The sequence below is a fragment of the Ischnura elegans genome, chromosome 12 (assembly GCF_921293095.1).
Source record: "Ischnura elegans chromosome 12, ioIscEleg1.1, whole genome shotgun sequence".
Taxonomy (NCBI): domain Eukaryota; kingdom Metazoa; phylum Arthropoda; class Insecta; order Odonata; family Coenagrionidae; genus Ischnura; species Ischnura elegans.
The window spans coordinates 60874760-60900975 of record NC_060257.1 but is presented as its reverse complement, the minus strand read 5'-3'; the positions used below and the strand labels follow the sequence as shown (position 1 = coordinate 60900975).

The 26216-nt window shown below is 36.1% G+C and overlaps 1 protein-coding gene across 4 annotated transcripts in view; it reads left to right on the top strand.

Moving 5' to 3' along the window:
- LOC124169842 (multiple C2 and transmembrane domain-containing protein) overlaps positions 1 to 26216 on the top strand; it is a 251284-nt gene that overhangs the window by 45818 nt on the left and 179250 nt on the right. For 2 of the 4 annotated variants that reach the window (XM_046548629.1, XM_046548627.1), the window contains exons 2-6: positions 6167 to 6464; positions 9508 to 9716; positions 12378 to 12495; positions 19573 to 19715; positions 25441 to 25520. In XM_046548629.1, coding sequence (XP_046404585.1) covers positions 6227 to 6464; positions 9508 to 9716; positions 12378 to 12495; positions 19573 to 19715; positions 25441 to 25520 — 788 coding nt within the window. In that variant the 5' untranslated portion in view covers positions 6167 to 6226. Of the gene's footprint in view, positions 1 to 6166; positions 6465 to 9507; positions 9717 to 11808; positions 12287 to 12377; positions 12496 to 19572; positions 19716 to 25440; positions 25521 to 26216 lie in introns of those variants that run through there. The other 2 variants (XM_046548628.1, XM_046548631.1) reach the window with 2 other exon arrangements.

Below are 26216 nucleotides of genomic sequence, written 5' to 3'. Positions count from 1 at the left end.
TGTTTCTAAAAGCAAGTTAGTTACCATGTGAATTAGTATTGTGTGCATGTACATTACTGGAATATCAAAATTGAATGCAAATAATAAGAAAAAAATATCACTGAATTCAACGAAAGAAAATCATTTGCCATGTATTGATAGCACCAGTCCTGTATAAGCAGTGTATGATGGTAGCCCCAAAACGATTTCACAATGGGTACCTATATATTCCTCCATACTTAAAGGATTTTCTGTTGTAGTGTATTTGCATATGAGTGGAATAAAGTTATATTATTGTATTATTATTATTGTTTGCGGAAAAAACGACATCTTGAATCCATCGTTTCTGTAGTCTATTTCCCGAATATCATCCTTGCTATCCTTTCTACAGTAATAATAATTAGACTCCCTCAAAGTATATTGAACATCAGGCATAAAGTATTCTACTTGAAATTTTCGCAAAAAACTTAAATCTAAATTTTTCCCTTCAATCGGTTTGACTTTACCATACTACATTACTAATTAATTCAGTTACACCAGCATGTTTATCGTGGACATTTTTAACTAATCTTTCTGCTAGCCTCAGTATTCCATCTGTGGCCTTCTGTGAGTGTTGACATTTGTCTATGTCTGACTATTTTACTTGCGATTACAGTAAGCGGCGACCGACTTCTTCGTTGCTGTCTCTTGATAATGCCAAAGCTCGGGACTAGTTTTTTGTATACAGTCACCAAGAATTCACTCTAAGTTGCTTGCATTGACCCATATGCTGAGCCTTTCTTGCGCGGCCGATATTTATCTACTATGGCTATAGGGGCACTGCTAATGAGCTCTGCGGGCTTTATCTCTAAGTTATTCGTGAAAGTAAAGGAGTAAGTGGAAGGTGCTCCGAAGTATTCCCTCGTCAGTCGAACTGTAAACATATCTGTGAACAGTGTTGTTTTGGATCTTTTCTTAGAAAATCTCTCATGTAGTGGCAATATCATCTGTGAGGAATTCAAATTTCCCTATTGCCACATCATCTACCTAACCTCTATTTCGCACCTAACTTGTGAATTTTTCGAGGTTTCGGTGAAGAATGTGATAATACCAGGGTGCGTGCAGAAAACAGGAGATATATTGTGAATAAATGAAAACCATTTAGTTTTCGACCGTGCTTCTTTCGTTATTATATCTTAAATCAACCTTTCAACTTGCATCATAGCCAGTTGTAAGTATGGCTATCTTTTGTCACTACAAGCGGTACACAACAGTAGAAAATTCTCGCATTACGTTGCAATATTTGAAGCCGTCGGTTAAAATCATATTTTCAGATATGAGTTTATTTGTTCGTTGCATAGCAACCTTCCAAATATCTCGAAAATATACCGCTCAACGATTTTCGTAATACGTCTGCAATATACTGAGTACTTCGGTTAAAAATAATTTCTTCTGCGTGTTAGGTTTTTTTTTCAATGTATTCTCTTCGTCTAATTTACATACTATATCGCATAATTCAGTTTGAAATTTTAACCACGATTTGAACATAATTTCTGATTTTTTTCCAGTTTTTGACCATCTGATTTGTTTTGGTTCTTATAGACTAGAATTCTGCATATTATAATTAACCTTTACTCGTGTTGGTTTAATTGGTTTAGCAAAATAAAGTGCACGATTTATTTTTTAACCAGTATGTGACGATTAAGTTTTGCCCTGCTTATCATTGACTAGAATTTAGAGAATTTTTCTTTACGATCCCTCATGTTGGTTCTTTGATAATATAAAAATGATTTGCATAAATTTTCTGTTGCCATTGACTGTAGTGCATACATTTTTTTGGGTCTTTTGGTTTCATTGGGTGAGAAAAATTATTTTTATCATTAATTTCTTCTCTTAATCTCTGACAATGAAGCTTTGTCGTGTAATCATTACTTTTATACATAGCTTATTAACTTCACTCGTGTTGATGCCAATGTTTGGGAAAAATTAGAATAGCTATTTTTTGTCACAATCAATTTGGTTTTTTATGTTTTACTAATAAGTTTAAGTGCATGTTACTTCAATTTCAATCATGTTCGTTTTGTAGGTTGAGTAAAATAATTATTTTGGGTAAATACGCTGGAAATAGGATTTTTTATATTATTTGATAAGATGAGATAGCAAATTATCATAATGTCGCTCATATTTCTTCCTTTTGGCTGCACCAATAATTAAGCTGCATTGTTAATTTTGCAACAATGACTGTTTTAGCCGAGTTTCAGCGATTAGAATGTAGGGTAATTTTTTATAATTTCTTTCTGTAGATTGAACTATATAAGTTGCGCCATAAGATTGCAAATTATCTTAATTTCAATCGTATTGTTTTCTTTGGTTGCACCAATAATTAAGGTACATTATGAATGTTACCACAATCAGTGTTTCATCTGATTTTCAGTGACTAGCATGTACTACAATTTTCTCTGATTTCTCTCTTTTTTCTGTCGATTGATCAATATAAGTTGCTTTATGATATTGAAAATAATGTTAATTTTCAATTATATTGCCTTCTTTGGTTGCGTAAATAATGAAGTTACACTATGGATGTTACCACAGTCAATGTATTCACTGATAGTCAGTGAATAAAGTGTAGTGTACTTTTCCTTAATTTCTCTCTTGTTTGGCAGTAAATTCTTCTTGGGATACCATCTGGTGAATGTCCTCAGTCTTCACCACTGCCGACTTTTCGATGAAATCCTTTTCAATCATCATGAGGGCCGATGATTCCTTTTTAATTTCCTCCTCATCGACCCTGATGAAGATGGAGAAGAATTCCATCGAAACGTCGGCACCGATGCATGCAAAATCTATTAAATAGCTACATCGCTGTTAACAATAGAAGAAATTTTATCTTTCCCTTGATACTCCCGCATCAAATTTTCGAGTTGCCCCTGGCAACTATGATTCCCGCTTCACGTGTACCTATTTTTAATTATAATTGCCCTCCTAAACAATATTGTGGACTACATCATCCTAAATAAGTTTCATTGTATTCTTAAAATACACAATTCGCCTATAGTTTCATTAATTTAGCTATACTTAAGACTACAGCGATTTTTGGGCAGCTTTTTTCGATTTCAGCCCATTAGTCCAGGAAATGAAGCATTTTGGCTTGCAATTTTTTCAAACTGAATCGATTTTCTTGAAATTTTCACAATAAGTAGGGAATATACCAAGAATCAAAATCTATATCATGCCGACGGGCGCTTTTACCCTGGGGGTGGTTTCCACCCCATCTCGGGGGTGGAAATATTTAATTATATTTTGACCACAGGAATCGATAGAAAATTGAATTGTAAGAATAAAATGTTCTTTCCATTTTTTGCGTAAAATTAATATTTTTCGAGTTATTAGCAATTGAAAGTAACAGTTTTTTGACGAAAAAATCAACGATTTTAATCGATTATAGGCAAATAACTTGAAAAGTATTAATTTTATTAGAAAATTGTGAATTACAAAACTGTAGCTTGTAAAAAATTAAATAAAAATCTTATTTTATATTACCTTTATGACCAATTCGGACCGAGCTACAACTCGTTGATGGTTATCTATTGTTTGTCATACGCTAAATTTGAAAGATTCAATACCAAATAGCGGGAAAAATATAATTTTCGAGGAAAAATTATATGATCTGCTTAAAAGTGTTTTTAAAAAACTTCCTTATAATGAGAACAAATATTTTTTATCATGAAATTTGAGCGAGTTATGATTAAAAATAAGATCAGTCCCTACTTTTTTGTACGAAAAAATCAGTGAAAACAACTCCTTATTACCACACTAGACAAAATTGATCAATGCCCTTCAGTATTTCTCTTTATTTAAGTATTGTTAATTGATCCTAGAAGTTTTTTTAATTTACAACTCTAAATTTTGAAAAAATTGGAGGAAAAAGTGAAAAGTCATTTTCTACAATTTCGTTAAAAATGCTCTTTTTTTCAAAATAACTCCAAAAAAACTGGAGATATGAAAAAAATGCTAGAGTAATAAATTGTAGCTTCTTTATTTTCAAATATTTGAGTGTGTTTTAATTTTCTATACAATAAATATTTGGTGAGATATTGATAATTAAAACCTCTATTTCCACCTCCAGCTCCACCTTATTTAAACCCTTAAATCCCTCCCCTTTCAAATTTAATGACTCGAAAAAAATTTAATTCATATGACCTTCTAGTCAATAAAATCCCTACAAAATACAATTTAAATGAACTTTCTATAATAAAAAATAAAGGAGCTATGCTTGAAATACCAATCAAATTTATTTTCGAAAAATTCGAAATCCACAATTCAGAGCATAATATTCCTCATAATCAGCATATACTTTTTGTACTTTACGTTAGAAGCTAACGACACACTCAAATTTGCTACAAAATAAACGCACATACCCATAAGATGTATATATACATACACATGTGTGAGTATGTGAGCTCTCGCTTACCTGTGAGCATGCATGTGGTGGGAAGACTGGAAGCCATACAGTCTCCGTTTGATTGTGTTTCATGTAATGTCTACATAAATGTACATTTATTTGTTTATGTTACCATGACGAAGTTTGTTCTGTTTATCCTATTGTTATATCTTTTCTGTGCAGTGATTAAAATCATGAGAGAAAAAAGTGAATACATAATAAAAGGAGTAAGAAAGTGAATAAGAAGATAGAATGTGATAAATATTTTTTTTTACATTAACCCCCAATAAGGGTTGATTATGATGGGTTGAAACGCCTTAAAATTATTTTCCAAACAAAAAAAAATTATTATACAAATAATTTAAACAAAATTTTACCCGTATTTAGCTTTAAAATATAATTTTTTAAGTTTTAGCTTTTAGGGGTAGTTTTCACCCCTAAAAAATAAAAGGCGCCCTTCGGCATAATATAGACTTTGAAGAAAGGGGTATGATTAGTCTAATCCCAAATATTTATGCAAAACGATTCGGTTTGAAAAAAATTTTTAAAGGAGGTATGATTAGTATAATCACAAATTTTTATGCAAATCGATTCAGTTTGAAAATTCTTTTTTACACTAACCCCCAATAAGGATTGATTATTATGGGTTGAAACGCCTTAAAATTATTTTCCAAACAAAAAAAATAATTATACAAATAATTTAAACTAAATTTTACTCGTATTTAGCTTTAAAAAATAATTTTTTAAGTTCCAGCTTTTAGGGGTAGTTTTCACCCCTAAAAAATAAAAAGCGCCCTTCGGCATGATATAGATTTTGAAGTAGGGGGTATGATTAGTCTAATCCCAAATATTTATGCAAAACGATTCGGTTTGAAAAAAATTTTTAAAGGAGGTATGATTAGTATAATCACAAATTTTTATGAAAATCGATTCAGTTTGAAAATTCTTTTTTACATTAACCCCCAATAAGGATTGATTATTATGGGTTGAAACGCCTTAAAATTATTTTCCAAACAAAAAAAATAATTATACAAATAATTTAAACTATATTTTACTCGTATTTAGCTTTAAAAAATAATTTTTTAAGTTCAAGCTTTTAGGGGTAGTTTTCACCCCTAAAAAATAAAAAGCGCCCTTCGGCATGATATAGATTTTGAAGTAGGGGGTATAATTAGTCTATTCCCAAATTTTGGTGCAAATCGATTCAGTTTGAAAAAATTGCAAGGTTTTTCACTTTTATGAGCTTCATTTCCTGGACTACATTGTGCGATAGAGCTTGTGAAGGTTACCCGGATGAAATTCCGAGAAGAATTTACTGCCACCATTCGCCTGGAAAAGTCCTACATTCTCTCTTGTTTGTTCTGTAGATTTAGCTATATAAGTTGCACCAATCGATTTCCATGGTTACATTTGATTTGATTACTTTTTGTTTCACCATGAATACATTTGTTTGCTATCTCTTATAACAGGTTTCTTCCATTAGTTGCACTGATAATCAGGTTACATTATTAATTTTGCCGCAATCACTGTTTCGTCTGATTTTCTGTGACTAGAATGTAGCCCACTTTTCTCTGATTTCTCTCGTTTGTTCTGTAGATTAAGTGATATAAGTTGCGCCATTTGATTTATCTGGTTATATTTGATTTGATATGATTTTTGCCGTTGAATCGGCCGCATGTGTCTTTCTGTTTCGGTGATTTTAACGCCTCCCATATGAAACCAACCCCATTTGACGCCGCTGTTCCCGCCTCGTCGTCCTCCTCGCAGCCCATTTGTTCCTTCCTGCAGACGCGGTTCGGCCGGAGTCGGAGTAAGGAAAGGCGCGCGATGCGGCGCAAGGAGCAGGCGGCCGCGGCGGCGGCGGAGGGCGGCTCGTGGGAGGAGGGGGAGAGGGGAGGGGGGGACGACGGCGGAGGAGGGGAAGAGAGGGTGGGGAGGGAGCCGACGCGCCGCCTCAGGAGGGACAGCACAACGGACTACGCGGCGGACAACTCATCCGAGCACAGCAGTTCGGCCACGCCTCTCACGCAGTCTCCGAGGCACAGGCTGCTCGCCACTCACCAAGGTACATCCCCCTTATCTTGTTTAGTAATTTTTTTATTCATTATTTTATTTTCGTTGTGTTTGAATAGTTAAAATGTAAAGCATTTCATTAAAGCTGTAATTGTAGTTTTCTTACTCATGGCTACAAGGGGCGCAGCTAGAAATTAAGGCTAGTTATGCGGTAAATGGGGATTTATGCGGTATGGCATACCCGCCAGGGGAAGCGGGAGTTGGGAGTTCCCCCGGGAATAAATTTAAGGTAAATGTTGAATTTTACGGTCTTCTGAGGGATATTTTTATAATCCTTACATTATTCTATAAGTAATATTAATCTAAATAAGTAAAATGGATTAAACATAAAAGTTTCTCTGAGCTCTGGGAGGGGGTTTTATCCCCCAAAACCCCCCCTCACTGCGCCACTGCATGGCTGTACCCAGAATCAAAACTAGCAAAGCTAGCCGTGGTCATTCAAGTTGTAACTTTTTTGTACAGAAAAGGTTAAGGAAACCAAAATTTTGAGGAAATTATGACAGCAATTTATTAGTTTTATGATTATTTGCTTGAAAAAATAATGATTTTTATTTTAGTTCCATGTCTTATACTAATATAATTTTTATTCAAAAGGAAAATTTGTTCATGACTTTTGTTTTGAACTAAATTTATTTTCGCTTCTGGGGGGGCAGTTGTAAGCCCATGTTTATAATTTCAAATATTTATGAAAAGTATTTTTTAAATTAACATGTAATTTCAAAATATACTGATGTCGAATGTAATGTATGGTTGTAATATTGTTGAATTTTATGATTTTATTGTCTTTGACCGTTTTGCTCAGATGGCAATTTCCATTTTCACTCCCACAGATTTTCAATCCTGATTCCAGAAAATGTCAGCCGTAATATAAACAAATATCTGCAGTAAAAAATTATTTTGTTTTTATATTGGACACTGAACACTGTATAAGAAAGACTTGTTTGATCAGGAATGATAAAATTTATACATTTTCCAGTAAGAGAGTTAGACTAACTCAAAGAACTAACTAACAAACATTTTACATTGGATTAAACACAGGGCTGTAGTACAGTTGAGGACCTCAAATCCAGAAAGCTTGGGGCCGAAGGGCTTCTGGATTTCTGGTTTTTCTGGATTTCTGGTCTTCATAGTATATTTAGTAAATTAATTAATTTATACATGTGCTCAGGCTCTTGTACTTGATATCCTTATGTGTCCCTGACAAGGTTCTTAGCGTATGTCCATAGTAAGTGCTAACTTTCTACTCATCCCAGAACAAGGCTTGGAGAGTGGTGCCACGAGGTGGCAAGTCAAAACACTACGCAGAGGAATTTTCAAATGTTCTGGATTTCGGGTTTTCCGGGTTTCGGGATTCCGGATTTGAGGTCCTCAACTGTATTAGCTACTTGAGTATTTAAGGCAAAAACCGAAAGCTGATATATCGACTACTTTAGTGCATATGAGTTATTTTTCTTTAAGTATTCAGCTGGGTGAGATAGGTTTACATGGAGTATTCAAGAAGTTTTCTGGCAGTCTCAACTCCCCCCCTCTTCATTTCACAATTAGGTCTACTCCCTTTCTTCCTATTTAAAAATCCTATTCTCTTTCTTCCTCTCACTGATTTACCCAGCAATATCACTAATATGGCCCACCTGACTATCGTGAGCAAAATTTAAGATAAGATATGATGAAGAAATATATCAGTGGATTACAGGGAGAAAAATATTAAGGTTCACGGAGTTCCTGACGTTATCTAGATTGTTGCAAATAGCGAGAATACCAGATGAGTAAATCTAGAAACGTATGCTGACATCAAGGCTGTGTAAATAAGAAGATGACTGCAATGCTCCAAACATGGTTGTACAAGTGTAGCACAACCTTAATTAGGTGGGAATTCATGGATGGCAATCCAGAATCCTCGACAGGCAGTCAACAGGCAAGGGGGGGTCCAGACCCCCACGAAATATAAAAGCACACTTACTTTGCATCACAAAAGAAAACCAAAATATAAAAAATTATGAATTTACGAAATATTACTTTGAAAAATGAAGTTTGTTCAATCATGAAAAGTGTAAAAATTAGTTTAAAACCCTCAACTTAGTACCCTGTTTTTCATAAATTTTCACCCCTGATTTTGGACCCCACCCCCTGAACAGAACTCCTGGCTACGCCTCTGTTGACAGGGATGATTTAATGGCCATAGTACAGCAGGCCAAGGCCCATACCAGGCTATTGAGGGATGAAAGAGAAATATTGCATAATTAGATGAGATCAAAGCAAGCTTATCTCCTAACCAGGCCTTCAAAGAATAGTATGATCATTTTGATTTGCTGTATTGGAATTAATGGTACTTGGGTTGCATATTCAGGTGTAGCCACACTCAGAGGTGAAGCCTCTCTCTGTTCAATAATAAAAATAACCACCTGCTCTTCTGCTGCCCTCTCCCCTGGGTGATGTGAGGCATACTTGTTGGCGGCCTCCCATCACCAAGTCAAGGCATCTTCACAGGTGTAATGTAGCATTTAGATGGGCTATCTTACCCATGTGTAGACCCATACTACCTTCGAATGCTGCCGCTTTTTGTCCACGGCTGCTTATTCGACAAGCAAACTTGCTTATATTGCAGCTAACCTGTATATCTAGAGGTTGACCCACCATCCGCAACCCAGTGGACGCACTCGGTGGCTTAAAGCTCAGCCACGAGCCTTAATCGGTAGAATACTTTAATAGTAATAAAAATGTAAAATTTTAGGTTTTCCCGGCGTATAGATTGATGAAAAATTTCTTGGAATTCCAACCGGATGTGGTATTGGGTTAATTCTCCCTATGTTTCAATTACTATTTATTAATAAATAAGTACCGTAAAAAAGTACCTTTAAGAGTAAACCCCTGAAGGCAATGGCAGACTCAGCCATTGAAACGTTGGGAGAATTAACCCAATACCACACCCGGTGGGAATCCCGAGAAATTTTTCATCAATAATAAAAATGTCATCTGTGGCTTTTGGCTGTCTAATCCTATCATTATTCCTCATATGGGGTTTTCTTTTCTTGCAGACTCCAAAGGCAGCGATCCAGCGCTTTCTCGAGCGCCAAGTGGGGAACCATCTGCTGGTGACTCGCCTCGTATCAAAGCTCGTTCAGCGGTGAGAATGCTCCTCGACTCAAAGCGAGAAAGCGGAGGGTCTTCCGTGTTATCTGCAGTCGCAAGCGGTATTGTAAGTGGAAGCCCAGCTGATGTTCCTGGACCCTCTGACATGTCACCGGTGAATAATAATTTTTATTTCAATGAAAATGTGGCAAACAAATTGGCACAATTTTTCTTATTTTTTTATAAAATTTTATAATGAAGTTAGGCTTGGATATCCTGGCTAAAAATGTAGCAGTGTATTTGAAGCACACTGTAAATTAAAATTGATAAATCCTTTAGTGAACTCAATTGTCACATATTGTAGTTGTGGAAATAACACATTATTCACCTTGATAATCAACCTTTGAAAGATATTGTAGTTTTTGCATGCTGTAGATAAATGTGCATTAGTTTTTTGTAAAATTTTTGAGGCCTTTCCCCACAAGAAATTTATACTTTATCGTGAATACTTTATTGTCATCTTAACCTTCTTTAAATCATTTCTGCTGAAACTTCAGTAAAGCTTGGAGTATGCTTACACTTCCTTCAATTACAGAATAAAGGTAGTTACCCTAAGAAAATGAGTTCTCACTTCATAATTATTGTTTTATATTTCTCCTTTTATCTCTGATATTTCAGAAACAAATAATGTTGAATCCATTTCTATTGACTTTTGGCTGTTTTTACCACAATTATGTGGCAGAGTTTGAATCGTCATTACTTAAATAATTAATGTGCATTGCTATATTATTCAAGTACACTTGAATATTTTGAGGTAGAACTGAAAGAAATTTCCAATTTCATCTTGAAATAGGTAGTTTCTCAGCTTCAAATGAAAGATTATGAAAGGGCAAAGTATTTTTTTTCTCCATTAAATTATTTTCCTTTATTTCCAAGACTTTAAATAATCAGTTATTTTTAAATGTTAAATCTGTTCTAATGTGTGAAAAACATGTTTTGAATAGTTAATGATAATAACTACACGTGAATTTCTGGAATACTTGCCACATTATCTGAGGATATCTACTAAAGTCAGTTTTTTGTGCATTATATGGACATATGATATTGTACTAGTCATTTCTCATTACTTGATAGCAATTTGGAAATACTGTAATTTTCTTTTAATTATTATTCTGAAGAATATTGCTGCTCCGCTATACCTGCAAAATGCCCTAAATTTAAGTGATATACGTATACATATAGTATTTTGGAGAACTATGCTGCATGCTAATTTATGATAAATGAGTTATAGTAAAGGATTTTGTATTTTTTAGGGCCTAAATATTAAATTCTTCATCATGCAACCATAGTATGTGTCTGGTTGTTTCTCCAGATACTCCTGTCATAATTTTCTTTTTCTTTCCCTGTAAGATGTTTAAGTACCTAATACAGAAGTATTCCTTTTCCTACAAAGTCCCCATGATTGCACATAAGTAAAACAACCTATCCCATTGATCCAAATAACTTTTGCTTTGACAGCTAAATGCCGTACATTAAAAAAATGTGTAATATTTGTCTCAATCCTTTTTACGTCTGCAACTCTTGATTATTCAGAGGTGCACAAAGTGGCGTTATTTTAAGGTCTGCTACTAACACCATGACTTAGAAATTGGAGTTCAGCATTACCTGGTAAATATAAATATGTATGCCCAATTTTTAAACTAAGACAGGAAACTGCTCGAGTGAAATAATTAAATTTTGCATCCTCTAGTTGTCTAGCATAGGATAGTCTCCCATTTGTATCATTTCTTTTGTTTGAAATGCAATTCTTTAAATGTTGTCATTGACGATTTCTTTACCATTCTTCTGATTCTGAAAGAACTTTTCATTATTCTTTATAGGGTTAGTTGAGAATTGGATTATAATTTCCAAACATGTGGATAGAAATTAGAGAGAATGTTTATGTGATAATATTTTTTATCTTATATATTTAGTGTCTTCTTTGCCCCTCTATTTATCAAGCCTATTTTGCATGTCCACTTTGCACCTGCAAAAGCTGCATGTCTTGCTTTTATTGGTATTTATAAAGCATTCTATATTTCAGTCCTGCTTTTTATATACACTCTTGAGGTACTGACTTTACATAAATGCTATCAGAACTCTCAAAAATATTTTGATCTTTTTATCTCTATGTATAGATAACGTAATTTTCATTATCTCATGATAAATATTATCTTTCTTATCTGGCTAGCTCTTATTTGGTGTATGAGAATTATATGATTTGAGGAACAAATCTGTGCATTAGCCGACAAAATTGTTTGCCAGATTCAAATCAGTACTAGCAGTGTTCCAGTATTCTCATTTTGCTACGTGTATTGAAAGTGCCTCAAGATTGAACTTATTTGTGGACTTGATTTTTTTTATAAAATGAAAGATTTTCTTGTATTAATAAATTTTTGAGTTCGCTCTTACTTTAAATCAGAAAACTATCATTTATTTAGTGTCATAGAAATTAGTAATTGAAATGTGGGTGATGTTTGACATAAACCTGTGAGAGTGATTTTTGAGTTCGTGATTTGATTGCGTTCTTCAGTCAGTTTCTTCTCCTAAGTTTTTGTGATACCGTGTTGTGCGTAGTAATTAGATAGGGTCGGGCTTTGCTTGATGGGTAAGGCCCGGCCCGCACAACCTTCAATGTTATACTTGGTTGCTCACCTGTTGGAAGTCATATGCTGCATTGCTGATGTTTGGCACACTTTGTCTTTGGTAGATGGCTGTTTTGACTCTAGATGTTGTAGTCAGACGTGTCTGTGATGACTTTGGTGGTACTTAAACGTGTTTTCCATTGTCTCCTCAGGCTTCCCTGGAGGATGTGGCGAAAAGACGGCACGAAGCATCGCTCAGGCAGCACTCCTTCTACCAGCTGCGGGTACACCTGAAGAGAGGACATGATCTGGTTGCCAAAGACACGAGAGGTGAGTTGTTGTTATCATCAACAAGGAACACCTCTGACCTTGAATAGTTGGTACCTCACAAAACTGCGCTTCGATCAAGAAGCAGCCATAACCAAAACAATGGTGTGAGTCATTTCCATAAAAAATTCTACATTCGTCTACTTGCGCCATTAGATGGTGGCATAGTGTAGCTGCACTAACCAGTACTCCAGTTGTGTGAGTGGTGTAGCTTATAACTTTCACTTTACTCCATAATTGCAAAAATCTATTTAATACAAATGAAAAACACTTTTCATAAGTTCTTCCGGTGAAAAATTTGGGAGCGACAATGCATGCACCCAAATGCCACAATTTTCATTACAAAACTCCTGTATTCTTTGTTCCACATTGTCAACAAGAAATGCTATCCATTATTGTTCAACTCCATTGTTTTACTCCAATCATCACAGAGAGATTGTTACATGCTGCAGTATTTATTTGCCTCTTGAAGTGTTCACAAGCGAGCTACTGTGTAAGCTGTGTACACTGCAATGATACACTTGTGCCATTAAATTATATGTAATTTCATTCCTATGGTATTGATATCTTGTTACTTTGTGTCCAACTACTTAAATGTTAGTTGAGGTAGAATGCTATGTTTTGCATGGAAATGACGCACACCACTGTTTTGTGTATGACTGCTTGTTTAGTGCGGTCCCAATTCCCAAGGAGGAATGAAAAGTCATTATGACATCATCTTGATGTCATTTTCAAGTCATGGCTTGGTAGTCACGGTGACCTCAAAATGGTCCCTTGAAATGACATCCTTCGTGACTCATGATGATGTCAATATGACCTAAAATGACTACCTATCATTTTGACCTCATTTTGACCTCACTTTGACTATTTGTGACCAAATCTATTTGTTTTTCTAATGACAATTCATACTATAATTTCTGTATTTAGATTGTCATTTAGGGATAATTAAACACTTCAGATATGAAACTCAACCTTTATTAGGGTTTATTGCAACAAAAAACACATAGATTTTACAAGAAGAAATTCCTCAGGATTTGTTTTTAATTTTCCTTTTAATGTTCCTTTTCTCCCTCTTCAAATACAAATCGAGAAAAATCATCTACATTGGCCATTTCAGTTGATTCTGTTGCATTTCCTTTCCCTTCAGTTGCCTCTAGTTGCTTAAGCAATTGTCTTGAACCACCGCTAAATCTTTGCCTTCGTTTTCATTACTTTATCCTCAGGGAAATTCTTCCATCGTGGGACTGCAAACAAAGGAAAAAATAACATCAAGAAGCTGAAAGTATCTAATTTCGATGATACATTAAATAGAAAAATTGATACTAACTGCATATAGCCTTAAGGTATTGATGTAGGGGTTGTTGAACATAATTTTTCCAAGCTCTCCATCCCAATTGATGCAGCGAGCAAATTCATTTGTACACATATATCTGGTCGCATGGGCTGAAAACTCCATCAGTATGATCAACTGCAATTTGTCTAAGATGTTAAACCTGTGAGAAAGGAAACCAAAATAAATTTTAACTTTTTCATATGGCTCAAGAAGGGAAAATAGAAGGGTTAATTTGATGGATGATGTAGAGCAGATAACAGTCAATTTACTCACAAATGATTTGAAGAAGAGTTTTCAGTAGCTCTTCAAAGTTGTTTAAATCCTTCTCGTCATTCAGAGAACTTTTGGCATATTAGCTGCTTCAAACATCCCATCTTCTGGATTAATATAAAGCAAATTTTCATTTCCTTTTCCTCTCCTGTATGATTGCAATCTCTTGTCTCGTTTGTAAAAACAAACATAAATAAATCAAGAAATGGCAGATAACGAACGCTCCATTGTTGATTTGAAATGAATACGGATATTTATTATTGGCTATTATTCCCGTAGTGACGTACGCACGGGCTCTCACCGAAAATATTATTGAAAACGAGGAGAAGCTTAATTATTTCTTACGCAAATGCAGCAATCAGCGACGATGAGTTATTTAAAAAAACCGCGGCGCATTCTACTTTAGAAATGGCGCGTCACGGATTTCCTTCGAAATATTTTGGCGAAATAGGTTCGTTCCCGGGGACTTTCTTGCGGTAAAAGCGAATAGTAGACCATTTTTAAGGAACAATTATCATATATCGTCATTAAATCTCGGACGAAAATCGATAAAAATATCGAGAACAAAAAAATCATCATAAATATCATCCGATATCCATTAAAACATGACGATATCCTAAACCAATATTTGTATCGGACGATACAAATATCGCCCATAAAAATCTCCTACCGATAAAATACCATGATGTATAATTTCATAAAAAAATCTCCAGCCCGATAAAAATTTGCCTTCAGATAAAATATATCACGTTATATAATTCGATGAAAAAATACCTCCTATTTAATATCGCGATATACCATACCTTAGTAAGTTTTTAACGCACCGATTTATGGTCTAGCATAAACGAAGGCCAACCCTATACATATTCCAGCCATAAACATTTTCCCAAACTAATTTCCCGATGCCAAAACATGATAATTTATCGCGCGCGACGACGCGATCGGGTGATAAATCACGATGTTTTATCGCGGCTGCGGCTTTTATAAGACAATAAATCGTGATATTTTATTCGAGCAGCAGTTTTTATTGGATGATATTTCGCGATATTTTAGCAGTGGCGATTTTTTATCGGATTATCAAGCGTAGTATTTTATCAAATGGCGATTTTTATCAGGCCCGATATTTTTTATCTGATGATATATCTTTATATTTTATCGAAAGGATATTTCCACCTTATAATAGTAGTTCCGTAGTATTTTATCGGAAGGCTATTTTTAACGATTTCGATATTTTTAATGGCTCAGTTAATTTATTGCACCCGATATTTTTATTGGACGATATATCGTGATATTTTATCGGTTCCGATATTCTATCAGTCCCAATACTTTTATTGGGCCCTTTTTATCGGACAATGATTTTTCGATAATGTACGAAACTCGAATTCGTATTCCCGATATAATTAATTATCGCGATATTTCACGATACATATCGCCCTGGGCAAGTGGCGCAATCACGTCTTGGGGTATCAATAGGGGAAAGGAAGGAGGGGAGAATTTTAAGGCTTTTAAATTTAGACATAAAACCTGGCTATGCCACTGCGTTAGTGGCCTATTGGATCTAGCCATTGGCTATTGGGAGATGGGTCCCAGGAGTTCAAACCTGGGATGAAGCTTTGGGCTCCCCAAAATTAATAATTATCTGTAGAACTTGCCCATGGAAAGGAACTGGCCCCCCTCCTTATGGTGTGATATTCGCATGCGCGGTTGTGTGATTAAGTGTCAGGGGTGAGCTCTACCCTCACCTTTCCGAACCAACCTTCAGGTTGGAATGCAGGGAGAGCCAGTATCGTAGACAATATTTGATAATTTTTTTATATGCTCTCACTTTTAATGAAAACATCTACAAATGAATTCAAAGTCAAAATGACGTCACTTTGACATCAGAATGACCCGCAAAAAGTCACCTTCACGGTTATGACTGAATAGTGACTTTTCGTGGGTCATTTTGAGGTCAAAGTGATGTCATTTTGACTTTTCTTCCTCCTTGGGAAGCTTCCAGGTCAGACAGAGGTGTCCCTTGTAAGTAGTGATGGAAGGTGTGGTAATGAATTTTCTGGCCAGGGACCTAGTCACACTAACAATAATAATGATATATTTGCCAGGTAAGGTCAGAGTATATATAATTGTTATTTATAGAAGTGATAAAGGCTATGCATGAAAAAAAACTTGTCAAGACTTCGGAGAGCCATCGCTCAGAAATTCAGTGACAGAGTGGTACATTTTATTTAGTAAAAACTCTTTCAGTTTTGTACTAAAGAGCCTGGTACTTTGTATTTTTCTTAGTTCATCAAGCAATTTATTAAATACTCATTATAATCATTTCCTGTGGTCACCCATCACCTCTATTAGGGCCACTCATCATCCACAAATAGTTTATGTATTTAGGATGCAAAATGAGGCAGTCAGGATAATTTTATTCTTATACTTAAGGGATTACTGCAAGCCTCTTTCCTATTATGACTCTCCGTAGCCTGTATATTTATCAGTGCCTTTTCCATGTAATAGAAAATCATAGCTCTTTTGAGAAAAGGTTGAACATCCATACCCACTGTACCAGGAACAGTGATGCCCTAGGCATCCCTTATTGTATATAGTGTGTATATGTTTTGTTGAAATAACTTTGTTGATGTGGTGGAATTTTTATATTAATAATAATATAATAATAATAATAATATTTTTATTGGTTCCCAGAGACGTGTCTGAGCCACGTATGGAACAAGTCACAAGAATAGTACATACATGAGGCATTAAAAAATAATATTTAAGGCGAGAAGGATAGGTACAGACATAAACATAAAAGTAACATTTTCAAAAGACAGGTTATAAAGACATAAATTCATCCACTGAATAACAGGGATTGTCACATAAATACTGATAAAGTTGACCTTTGAATTTGGAGAATGAATCTAGCTGTTTAATCTTTAGAGGTAAACATTTGAAATATTTTGACCCAGCATATATGGGGTTTTTGCTGAACATGGTTGATTTATGTACAGTAACTCTTAAATCACTACAACCCCTTGTGTTATAGTTGTGGATATCAGCATTGGTTTTGAGACTGTAAAACTGCTTATTTTGTTGAACAAAGGTAATTGCAGAAAAAATGTATAGGCAAGGTAGCGTAAGAATCCTTAAGGATTTGAAATAGGGCTTGCAGCTGCTTCGCCTAGGAATGTTTTTTATTATTCTAATGGCCCATTTCTGGAGCCTAAAAAGACGAGTAGAATGGTGGGAATGGCCCCATACTGCAATCCCATACATCAATCGACTATGGATATATGCATAATAGACTGAGAGTGCAGTAGCAGTATCAACCAGAGGGACAATTCTTCTAAGTAGGTAACAGCCACTGGACACCTTTGTAGACAGTTTATCAACATGAAATTCCCAAGATAGTGACTCATGAATATATAAACCTAAAAATTTAGTCACAGAAGAGGAAATAAGGGAGGATCCATTTAACCTTAGGAGAGGAGAAGAAGTGATCTTTCTTTGATAGGTATGAAATTGAATGAAAGTTGATTTATCATTATTTATAAATACCCTATTATCATTGCACCAGTCACTCATAGAATTTATGTTTCTTTGGAGTACCGTAGAGTCTAAGTGCTTATTAGAGGTAAGGTGGGTTGTGTCATCAGCATATATGTACACTGAACCACAGTCGAAGTACTTTGGAAGGTCATTTATGTAGACGAGAAAAAGGAGGGGGCCCAAAATAGATCCTTGGGGAACACCTCTGAAAATTGCTAAGGGAGTAGAAGTTATATTAGTATATGACTCAGTAGAGTAAATCTGTACCACTTGTGATCTTTCACTTAAAAAGGATTTTAACCACTGATTGGCAATTCCAGAGACTCCATACATCTGAAGTTTCCTCAGCAGTATTTCATGATCAACAGAATCAAATGCTTTCCTTAAGTCAAAGAACACCCCAATGTGTAGCCACTAGATCAAGAGATTAAGATAGGGATAAGACAATAATAACTATGGGAAAGGAAGCTTTTAATGAGAGGAGAAAGTTGTTATGTAGCAGCATGGATCTAGAGCTGAGGAAGAAACTGGTGAAATGCTGTGTGTGGAGCAGTGGCACAGCGAGGGAGGGTTTTGGGGGATAAACCCCCCCCCCCCCCAGCGCTCAGAGAAATTTTTAAGTTTAATCCATTTTACTTAATTGGATCAGTATTACTTATAGCATAGTGTTAGGATTAATCAAATATCCCTCAGAAAGCCGTAAAACTCGCCATTTTGAACCATTATTCTTAAAAATTTTCTGGAGGATGGCCCCCCCCCCCCCCGCAACTCCTGCTTACCCTGGTGGGTATGCAATACCACACACAATCCTAAGTGTATACGTATTACTTGGACCCCCTAGCCTTAATTCTTAACTGCACCCCTGGTGTGTAGTGTTGTGTTGCATGGATGTGAAACATGGACCTTGGGAAGAATAGATAGGGATAAGATCAGCACTTTTGAGATGTGGGTGTGGAGAAGGTTGTAGAGTGTGAAGTGGGTGGATAAATTGAGAAATGAGGAGGTGCTGGAAGGAGTTGGGGAGGATAGAAAATTATTTAAAACTGTTCTATAGAGAAAGGGGAATTGGATCGGGTATATTTGAAGAGGGAAGGGGATTTTGAATGCATCAGTCGAGGGAACAGCAGAAAGAGGAAAGAGAGGAGGAAGAAGAAGGCTGAAGATGATGGATGAAGTGAAGTGAAAAAGATGGTGCAAGGAAATCAATGAGGAGGTGAAGACAACTTCGGTGTTTGTGATCTGTCAGTAGTCAGAAAATCAGTTTATGATGATGAACTACTACTAAATGGTGTGGCAATTTTCCACGATTTCAACTTTTTATATGTAAATTTAGCAGTAAAAAGTATTTAAAAAGTGGGAAGTTGTCATTTCTTTGATAGTAAATTTATTTTGTCTCAACATTCCAATCAGTCCTATTATGATCTATTGCGGTGGAAAAGAAGATAATAAAACGGCTGGGTTTCTCAGCTTATATGATTTTTTTAGCCTGGGTTTTAAAGCACAAATGGCCAAAGTGGTGGGAAGAATAGAATTCTAAAAATGGGTAATACATTGAAAACAGTCCTGTGTATCATGCATTACAGTTTGGTAACAATCAAAACCATGATGAACTATGAATGAAAAATATGTATGTAATTGAATATGTGGCCAAGGTTAAGTATACTTAAAAGCATGAAGTTTTAGATTTTTTCATTGATAAATTATGCATATATTCATGTTCAAAAGAACCTTGACTTGAATACCATGACTAGTAAAGTAAACCGATTAAAAAGCTTGTGTATTTACTCTGTTTGCAAAGCTTTTGGCTGTTTTATCACTGAATTTTTTTAACTGTGGACTCTTATATTTGTGTGCAAAAATAGTCTAGTTGATCAATTGATTATTGAATAAATGTATAATTTTCATTCTCATGCTTATGCTAACTTCTTATTTTTCATTTCCAGGCACCAGTGATCCCTATGTGAAGTTCAAAGTTGGAGGTCGACTTCTGTACAAATCTAAGACCATATATCGTGACCTTAATCCAACTTGGGATGAAAGCTTTGTGTTGCCTATTGAAGACCCTTTTCAGCCCATCCACGTTAAGGTTTGTGCATGATTGTTTTATTGCTTTTGACACATTAATACAGAGTAGTGCTCTCAATTCATAATGCTCTGAACCAGTCACACTTTTTTGCGGACAAAATAACCACAGCCTAATTTATGATCAGAGAAACTTTTCTTGATGCATTATTTCTAGCTAAACTTATATTCCAGTTTGATGACTGTTACAAACAAGAAGGCCACTTCATTTTTGTTTCCATTAAGCGTCCTCAAGGCCATATTGCCAATCCATCCCTCATATCTACTAAATTTTTATACCTGTGGTTTCTGAAATTATTGCTTCTAGTTGTTCAAATATCCTACCTAGTTTTCTTTTTAATGACTGTGGGTCGGCATATGCACTTAGGCAATCACAAAGAGAATGGAACATGCCTTTAATATCGTTATTGGTTGATAGCATAACTTCGTGGAGTATCGTCACTGGCATGACAAAAAAATGAACTTTATATATTCCATACTTGAAACTTTTATTTCTTTCTGACCTTGGTTTTGACTGCATAGCAAGAATTTTCAAGGTACACTTACCATGTTTGTGAGTGAATATATAGGGAAGAGAGCCATCCAAATGATGGTGTAAACGTTCCTTTCTTGGTGTGGCAGAGCCAAGACTTTCGTTCAGGGGGGGGGGGGGTCCAAAACCAGGGGGAAAAATTTTTGAAAAACAGGGTACATACTAAGAAATGGGTATAAAACTAATTTTAACATTTTTCATAATCGAAAAAAACTTCATTTCTTAAAGAAATATTTCGTAAATTCATGATTTTTCAATATTTTGTTTTCTTCTATGAAGGAAAATATGTAATTGTGATTTTTATATTATTGGGGGGGGGGGGAAGTTCAGGAACCCCCACTGGCTTTGCCTCTGAAACTTAGGGCTGCGGAAGTTCACGATTTTATCTGCCAGCCGGTGCAGGAGGAGCCATTTCTTGTGCAGGAGGCACTCCTTGCCATGAGGGCTGGTCTGGTAGAGTTATGCCCCTTAGCATTCCTTATGGTGAGGGAAATGCCCAAGTGCAGGATATCCAGGAAGGAATAAATAGTCTGGGTAAATGCAGCCGTCAGCGACCAAAACATATAAAAACGTTCCCGCACTCTTAAGGGTTAAAGTAATTGATGGCCTCCCTCAGGGGCGATCTGGGTTGATCGGAGCTAGAGCTCGCGATGGGGTCATTTTTACTAGGGAATGAGAGGGTCTTCTCCTGGAAAATTTTAGGAAATTGAATTCCCGGAAAAGGATTTTGAAGCTATTCTGGCTCTTAAAAAATTGATAAAATTTAATAAAAAATAGAAATATATTAAGAAAAAATGCTATGATAAGTGACAATTTCACAGCCTACAAAATGTATGAATTTTTTATGGTTCTGGTATCATCAGGTTCTCTTTATCTTCTGACACCTTTATTTTACTTATTTTTTATATAATCTCCTTACACTGAGTATGTTGTAAATAAATCAACTGATGAAAATGCAGAATTTTAGAAGTTCAAAGAAATTTTGATTCAAGTAATTTAAGTGTACCGGGATTAGCCATGGTGATAACTTTACGGAGTCACCCCAGAATGCACAAATTGTGCAAAAACTCCACAGAGAAAAAATCATTCTCCTTAACAGATATTCGAACTTGGATCCCCAGATTTCTGGTCAAGTGCTTTAGCCAGTTAAGCTACCGAGGCGCCATTGTATTCTGTGGAAATTTGTGGACTATACCGGTCAAGGTGGTTTGGACTGCTGAGCATATGATGCCACAAGCAGTCCCCGTAAAGATCTCACTGTGGCTAATCCCAGCAGTGGCGCAGCGAGGGGGAGGTTTTGGGGGTTAAACCCCCCCCCCCCCCCCAGAGCTCAGAGAACATCTTAAGTTTAATCCATTTTACTTAATTGGATTGATATTACTAATAGAATAGTGTAAGGATTAAAAAATATCCCTCAGAAAGCCGTAAAACTCACCATTTTGAACAAATTATCTTTAAATTCCGCAATTTATTAATCTCGCACCTACCGCTTATCCTGGTGGGTATGCCATACCCCAGCACGCCCCGGTATTAGTTGCACTTAAACCCCCCCCAGCCTTAATTCCTGGCTGCGCCCCTGAATCCCAGTGCACTTAAATTAGTGCAGAGCGACCGCCTCTTTCTGTTCAAAGTTCAGACTTTACTCTGCGGCTGTGGCGCCGTGTGCACGATTTGGACTGCTTTTTGCATCATATGCTCAGCAGTCCAGCTACACCTTGTCCGGTATTGTCCTCAAATTTCCACAGAGGAGAATGATACCTCCGGAACTTAGCTTGCTAAAGCACTGAAATTTCTAATAAATGAATATTGTATGGGCAACAGAGGCAAGCAAGTGGGGAAAATTATAAACTGATCCGACAATCAATCAAAGCCGGGTTAAAAAACAATTACAAGATTCCATCGATGAAACAAAAACAGGCGATGCAAGTTTACAAAAAAGCCTCGGTAGCTTAGCACTAGAGCCGCTGAACTTTCCAACCCTACCAAAACCGCGGCATGGGACTTTTTTGTCCCATTGACAAAATACGTTGATCCTGTCATGTTTAAGTATAATTAACGGTTTTTTTGTGGTTTGTGTGAACAAAACATGTGTTTAGGTAATGTTTAAAACGTTTTAATAAGTATAACTAGGAATACAGTAAACTTATTTTGACGTGTTGGTTGCAAGCTCAGACCTGCAGATGCGCCGGGCGGAGGTGATGCGGCTGGCGCTGCGTGAGTAGGCAGCCGGCGCAGTGCACAGATTATTCCCTTCTGCGCTTCTAACTGGCAGAATAACGGTATCTGTGCATCGATCCCCTTCGTAATAAACTGTTATTATGCTAAATACAAAATAAGTGTGCAATAAAAACTGAAATTGTATGTTTTCCCCATATGGGACAAAAAAGTCCCATCCCGCGGTTCTAGGTAAATCGTCGTTTTTCTCGCGAACCAAACATCGTACAATATTTTTGATATGACCATTCGAAAGAGCATAAAAAATGAGTTAAAGTCATTAAATTTCAAAGGGATCAAACCACTAGTACATGAATGGCAAACATTTGCAAAGGCCGATGGGACAAAAAAGTCCCTACCGCGGTTCCAGTGTTAACTGGCTAAAGCACTCAGCCGGAAATCAAGGGATCAGGGCTGGAATCCCGGTCAAGGTGAATGATTTCTCTGTGGATTTTTCGTACAATTTGGTTCAAGTTATGAGTATTTTTTATAACACCTTTTATATATGCTTCACGATAGACATGAGTGTTGTGGGGGCCCTCTAATCTTGGGGCCCTGGGTGATTGCCAACCAGCTGATCTGGCCACACTGCCCCTGCCCTCCCCTTTTCAGTTTTTCCTTACACTTACGGAAGATTACAATTTAACTCAAAAGGCAAAGAGAAAAAGTGTGGCATTTATTGTTTATTGGTAAAAATCTACTTCATACTCCAAATGCACTACCCAATACAGTAAAACCTCTATGTAGTGAACCTCTTTACATCATAAACCTCCATACTTCATACCACCCCTACCGTCCTGTCAGATTTACATGTAAATTTATAGGCAAACCTCTCTGTAGTGAACCTCTTTATCTCGTAAAACCTCCAGTTATCATACCAAGGAGATACCCCCGAGAGAGCCTAACTACCTCCACAAATCGTACCGAGACAACTAGAGACCATTAATGCAGCCACGATTACGTACTTGGAATGATATTTTCAGAAATAAATGTTTCACCCTATTTTTTTTCATTTACACCTTTTATACGCTGTGATTTTCACGTTAACCATTAGTTATGGCCATTTTGTTCCATATGAGAGCATACCTAACAGTAAATAAGAAAAAGATATCCAACTATCGTAATCATTTTAAGTGACTGTTGATTTAAGAGAGATCACATCATTTTCTCTTGAATCATGGTAAAAATCATGCACTAATAGCGCTCCCTTTCTGTTATCATTAAATAATAAATATGTGATCACTAATGCATGCATGTTTATTTATAGGCATAGATATAATGGTTTAAAAGACACTAGTGCCTTTCATTTCCAAAGGATATGAAAAAATGGTGCCTATCACTAAAACCTCTCTATAGTGAACCTCCATACATCAAATTGCCCAAATTTTGGTCCCCTCCATTACGATGTAAAGAGGTTTTACTGTATTTAGGACAAAGTGGCTGAGCCATGCCTGTTAGAACTTGAGAACATGATTTAAGTATTCCGGGACTAGCCAGAGTGATAACTTTACAGAGTCACCCGTAATGCACAAATTGTGTGAAAAATCCACAGAGAAAAAAATCAGTTGCATTGACCGAGATTTGAACCCAGATCTCCCAATTTTCAGTGGAGTGCAGTTAAGCTACAAAGGCATCATTGTCCTCTGAGGAATATTGAGGACTATACCAGACTTTTTTGCTCAATTTGTGCATTGCAGGTGACTTCGTGAAGTTATCGCTGTGGCTAGTCCCAATATATGTACCAAGTATGACAAGTAAAATGAAACGAACATGTTTCCTTTCGACCCAGAGGTAAATGAAAATACGAGGCCTAGGTTAAGTTTCCTTCCCACACGAAATTAAAATCACCTAGGAGTTAAATTTCGACCCGGGACGAAACTTTACTCCTGGGAATGAAAGTAAATTAAACGAAACTCAGCTGCTCATAGTTAAGTTTCGATCCCAGAAGTTGAGTAGAGGGGGATAAGAGAGAATAGTTTCAACCCATTATGTTTGAAATATGTGTGGAGAGGTTAAAACATTGAGCTTAAAAATCGAATGGCCAGTTTGCGTTCATCATTCTCCTGTTAGTGGTAAAAATATGAGTGCCCCATGCCTCTAATGGCAGTAGGCAGAACCTCTACTTCATTCAACCATATTTCGTATTCGGTGTGTGGGTCGAGTAGTTTAAAATGAATTATGTGTAGTATGAGCGTGCTGTGCCCACTCTTTTCAATGCAGGTCCACAGAGGGATAGGTGCGTTTCTAATTTTAAAATGTAGAAAAAAAGGCAGGGTCTTATGTACTAATTTTATTGGAATGTTCATATACAAATTGAGGTCAGAGGACCTCTTTAAACCCAACATTGGAAGTAATTACACTATCCTCTGTTAAACGCACATAATGACTCATACTTACGTATCAACAGGAGACTTGAATGTGGAATCAGCCGCATTTTGATAAAAGTTATTTAAAGAATGCGAGATATTGTTGCAAATGAACAAATGTATCAGTTTGTGCACCGTTAACGTCAGGAATATTTACCGGTTTTTGTTTTTTCTTTTTTTGTTTTTTTTTTAATTATTTAAAAACCAATTTTAGGAAACAATAGCAATATTTAGGAAGAATGATATGCCGTCGCATGTTCTCTCATAAATTCTGTGCATTTTGGTACCTCATTCGTAGAGTTTGGTTGCGTATAGTTGAGAAAAAGGTAGAAATAATATAGAATATTGTGATAAGTTATGCATGATTAATCACTTACCCAGCAAATAATATACATGACCTTATCTCAGACTTGTCAACAGGTAAGAAAATTGGAGGTAGCTGACATGAGAGTAGACTTTTGAATGGGCGATGAGTTAAGAGCCCTAAACATCAGTTGCCTTTGATTTTCTTATACGGTAGGGAGCCAAAGAGAAGTTCGCATATTGTGTTAAGTTTATTGTATAAAGTTTACCATTAATCTTCTTTCTTCAAACTACGGTTTTCTCTCTTCTTGCAGGTTTTTGACTACGACTGGGGGCTTCAGGATGATTTCATGGGTTCTGCTTACCTTGATCTCACTACTCTTGATTTCAATAAGTAAGTGTCCTAAAATTATTTGTTATTAGCTTTTGGGAGTTTTTTCATTATTTCGTACGATACTAAGAAATTAAGTGTAAGTTTTTCTCTAAAAAATTTTATCGTTACATATAGATAAAAGTTTAAGGATAAGATTTTTAACATGTATGTACCATCTTTAGACTGGCTGTGGTTTTTCTCTGAAGATCATGTTTTTATACATCTGTGATCATATTTATCTGAACAAATAGCTGAGGCATTCATTTCACTGCAGGTACTCCTGTGCCAAATTCTCAATCCTAGTTGTCTTTTATTAACTTTAACATTTAGTATAAGGATCATATTTTAGTGTGTCCATTAATGCATATTGCCTCAACCTGTGTGTACATATTCTCAACTCTTTAGCTCAGAATGTTGGAGTAGGGCATCCATTCGTCCTTCAGCAATTGTTTTCACCGCTTATACATATATATGTCATGTTGTGGCCGATGAAGTTCTTCTTCTCAATGTTTTCACTAGGCTTCTCTCCAACTCTTTTTTAAACTTCTGCTTTAGGTACTCACACTATTTTTCGATGTGATCTTCATCATTCTGCAGTAACATCACATTTCAGGAGCTTCCATCCTTGCCACTGCTGGTCAGTGGCGGCTCATGAGTCAAATGCTGGGAGGGGCACATTCCACCGGGGGGGGGTCAAAATTTTTTAATATTTTGTGC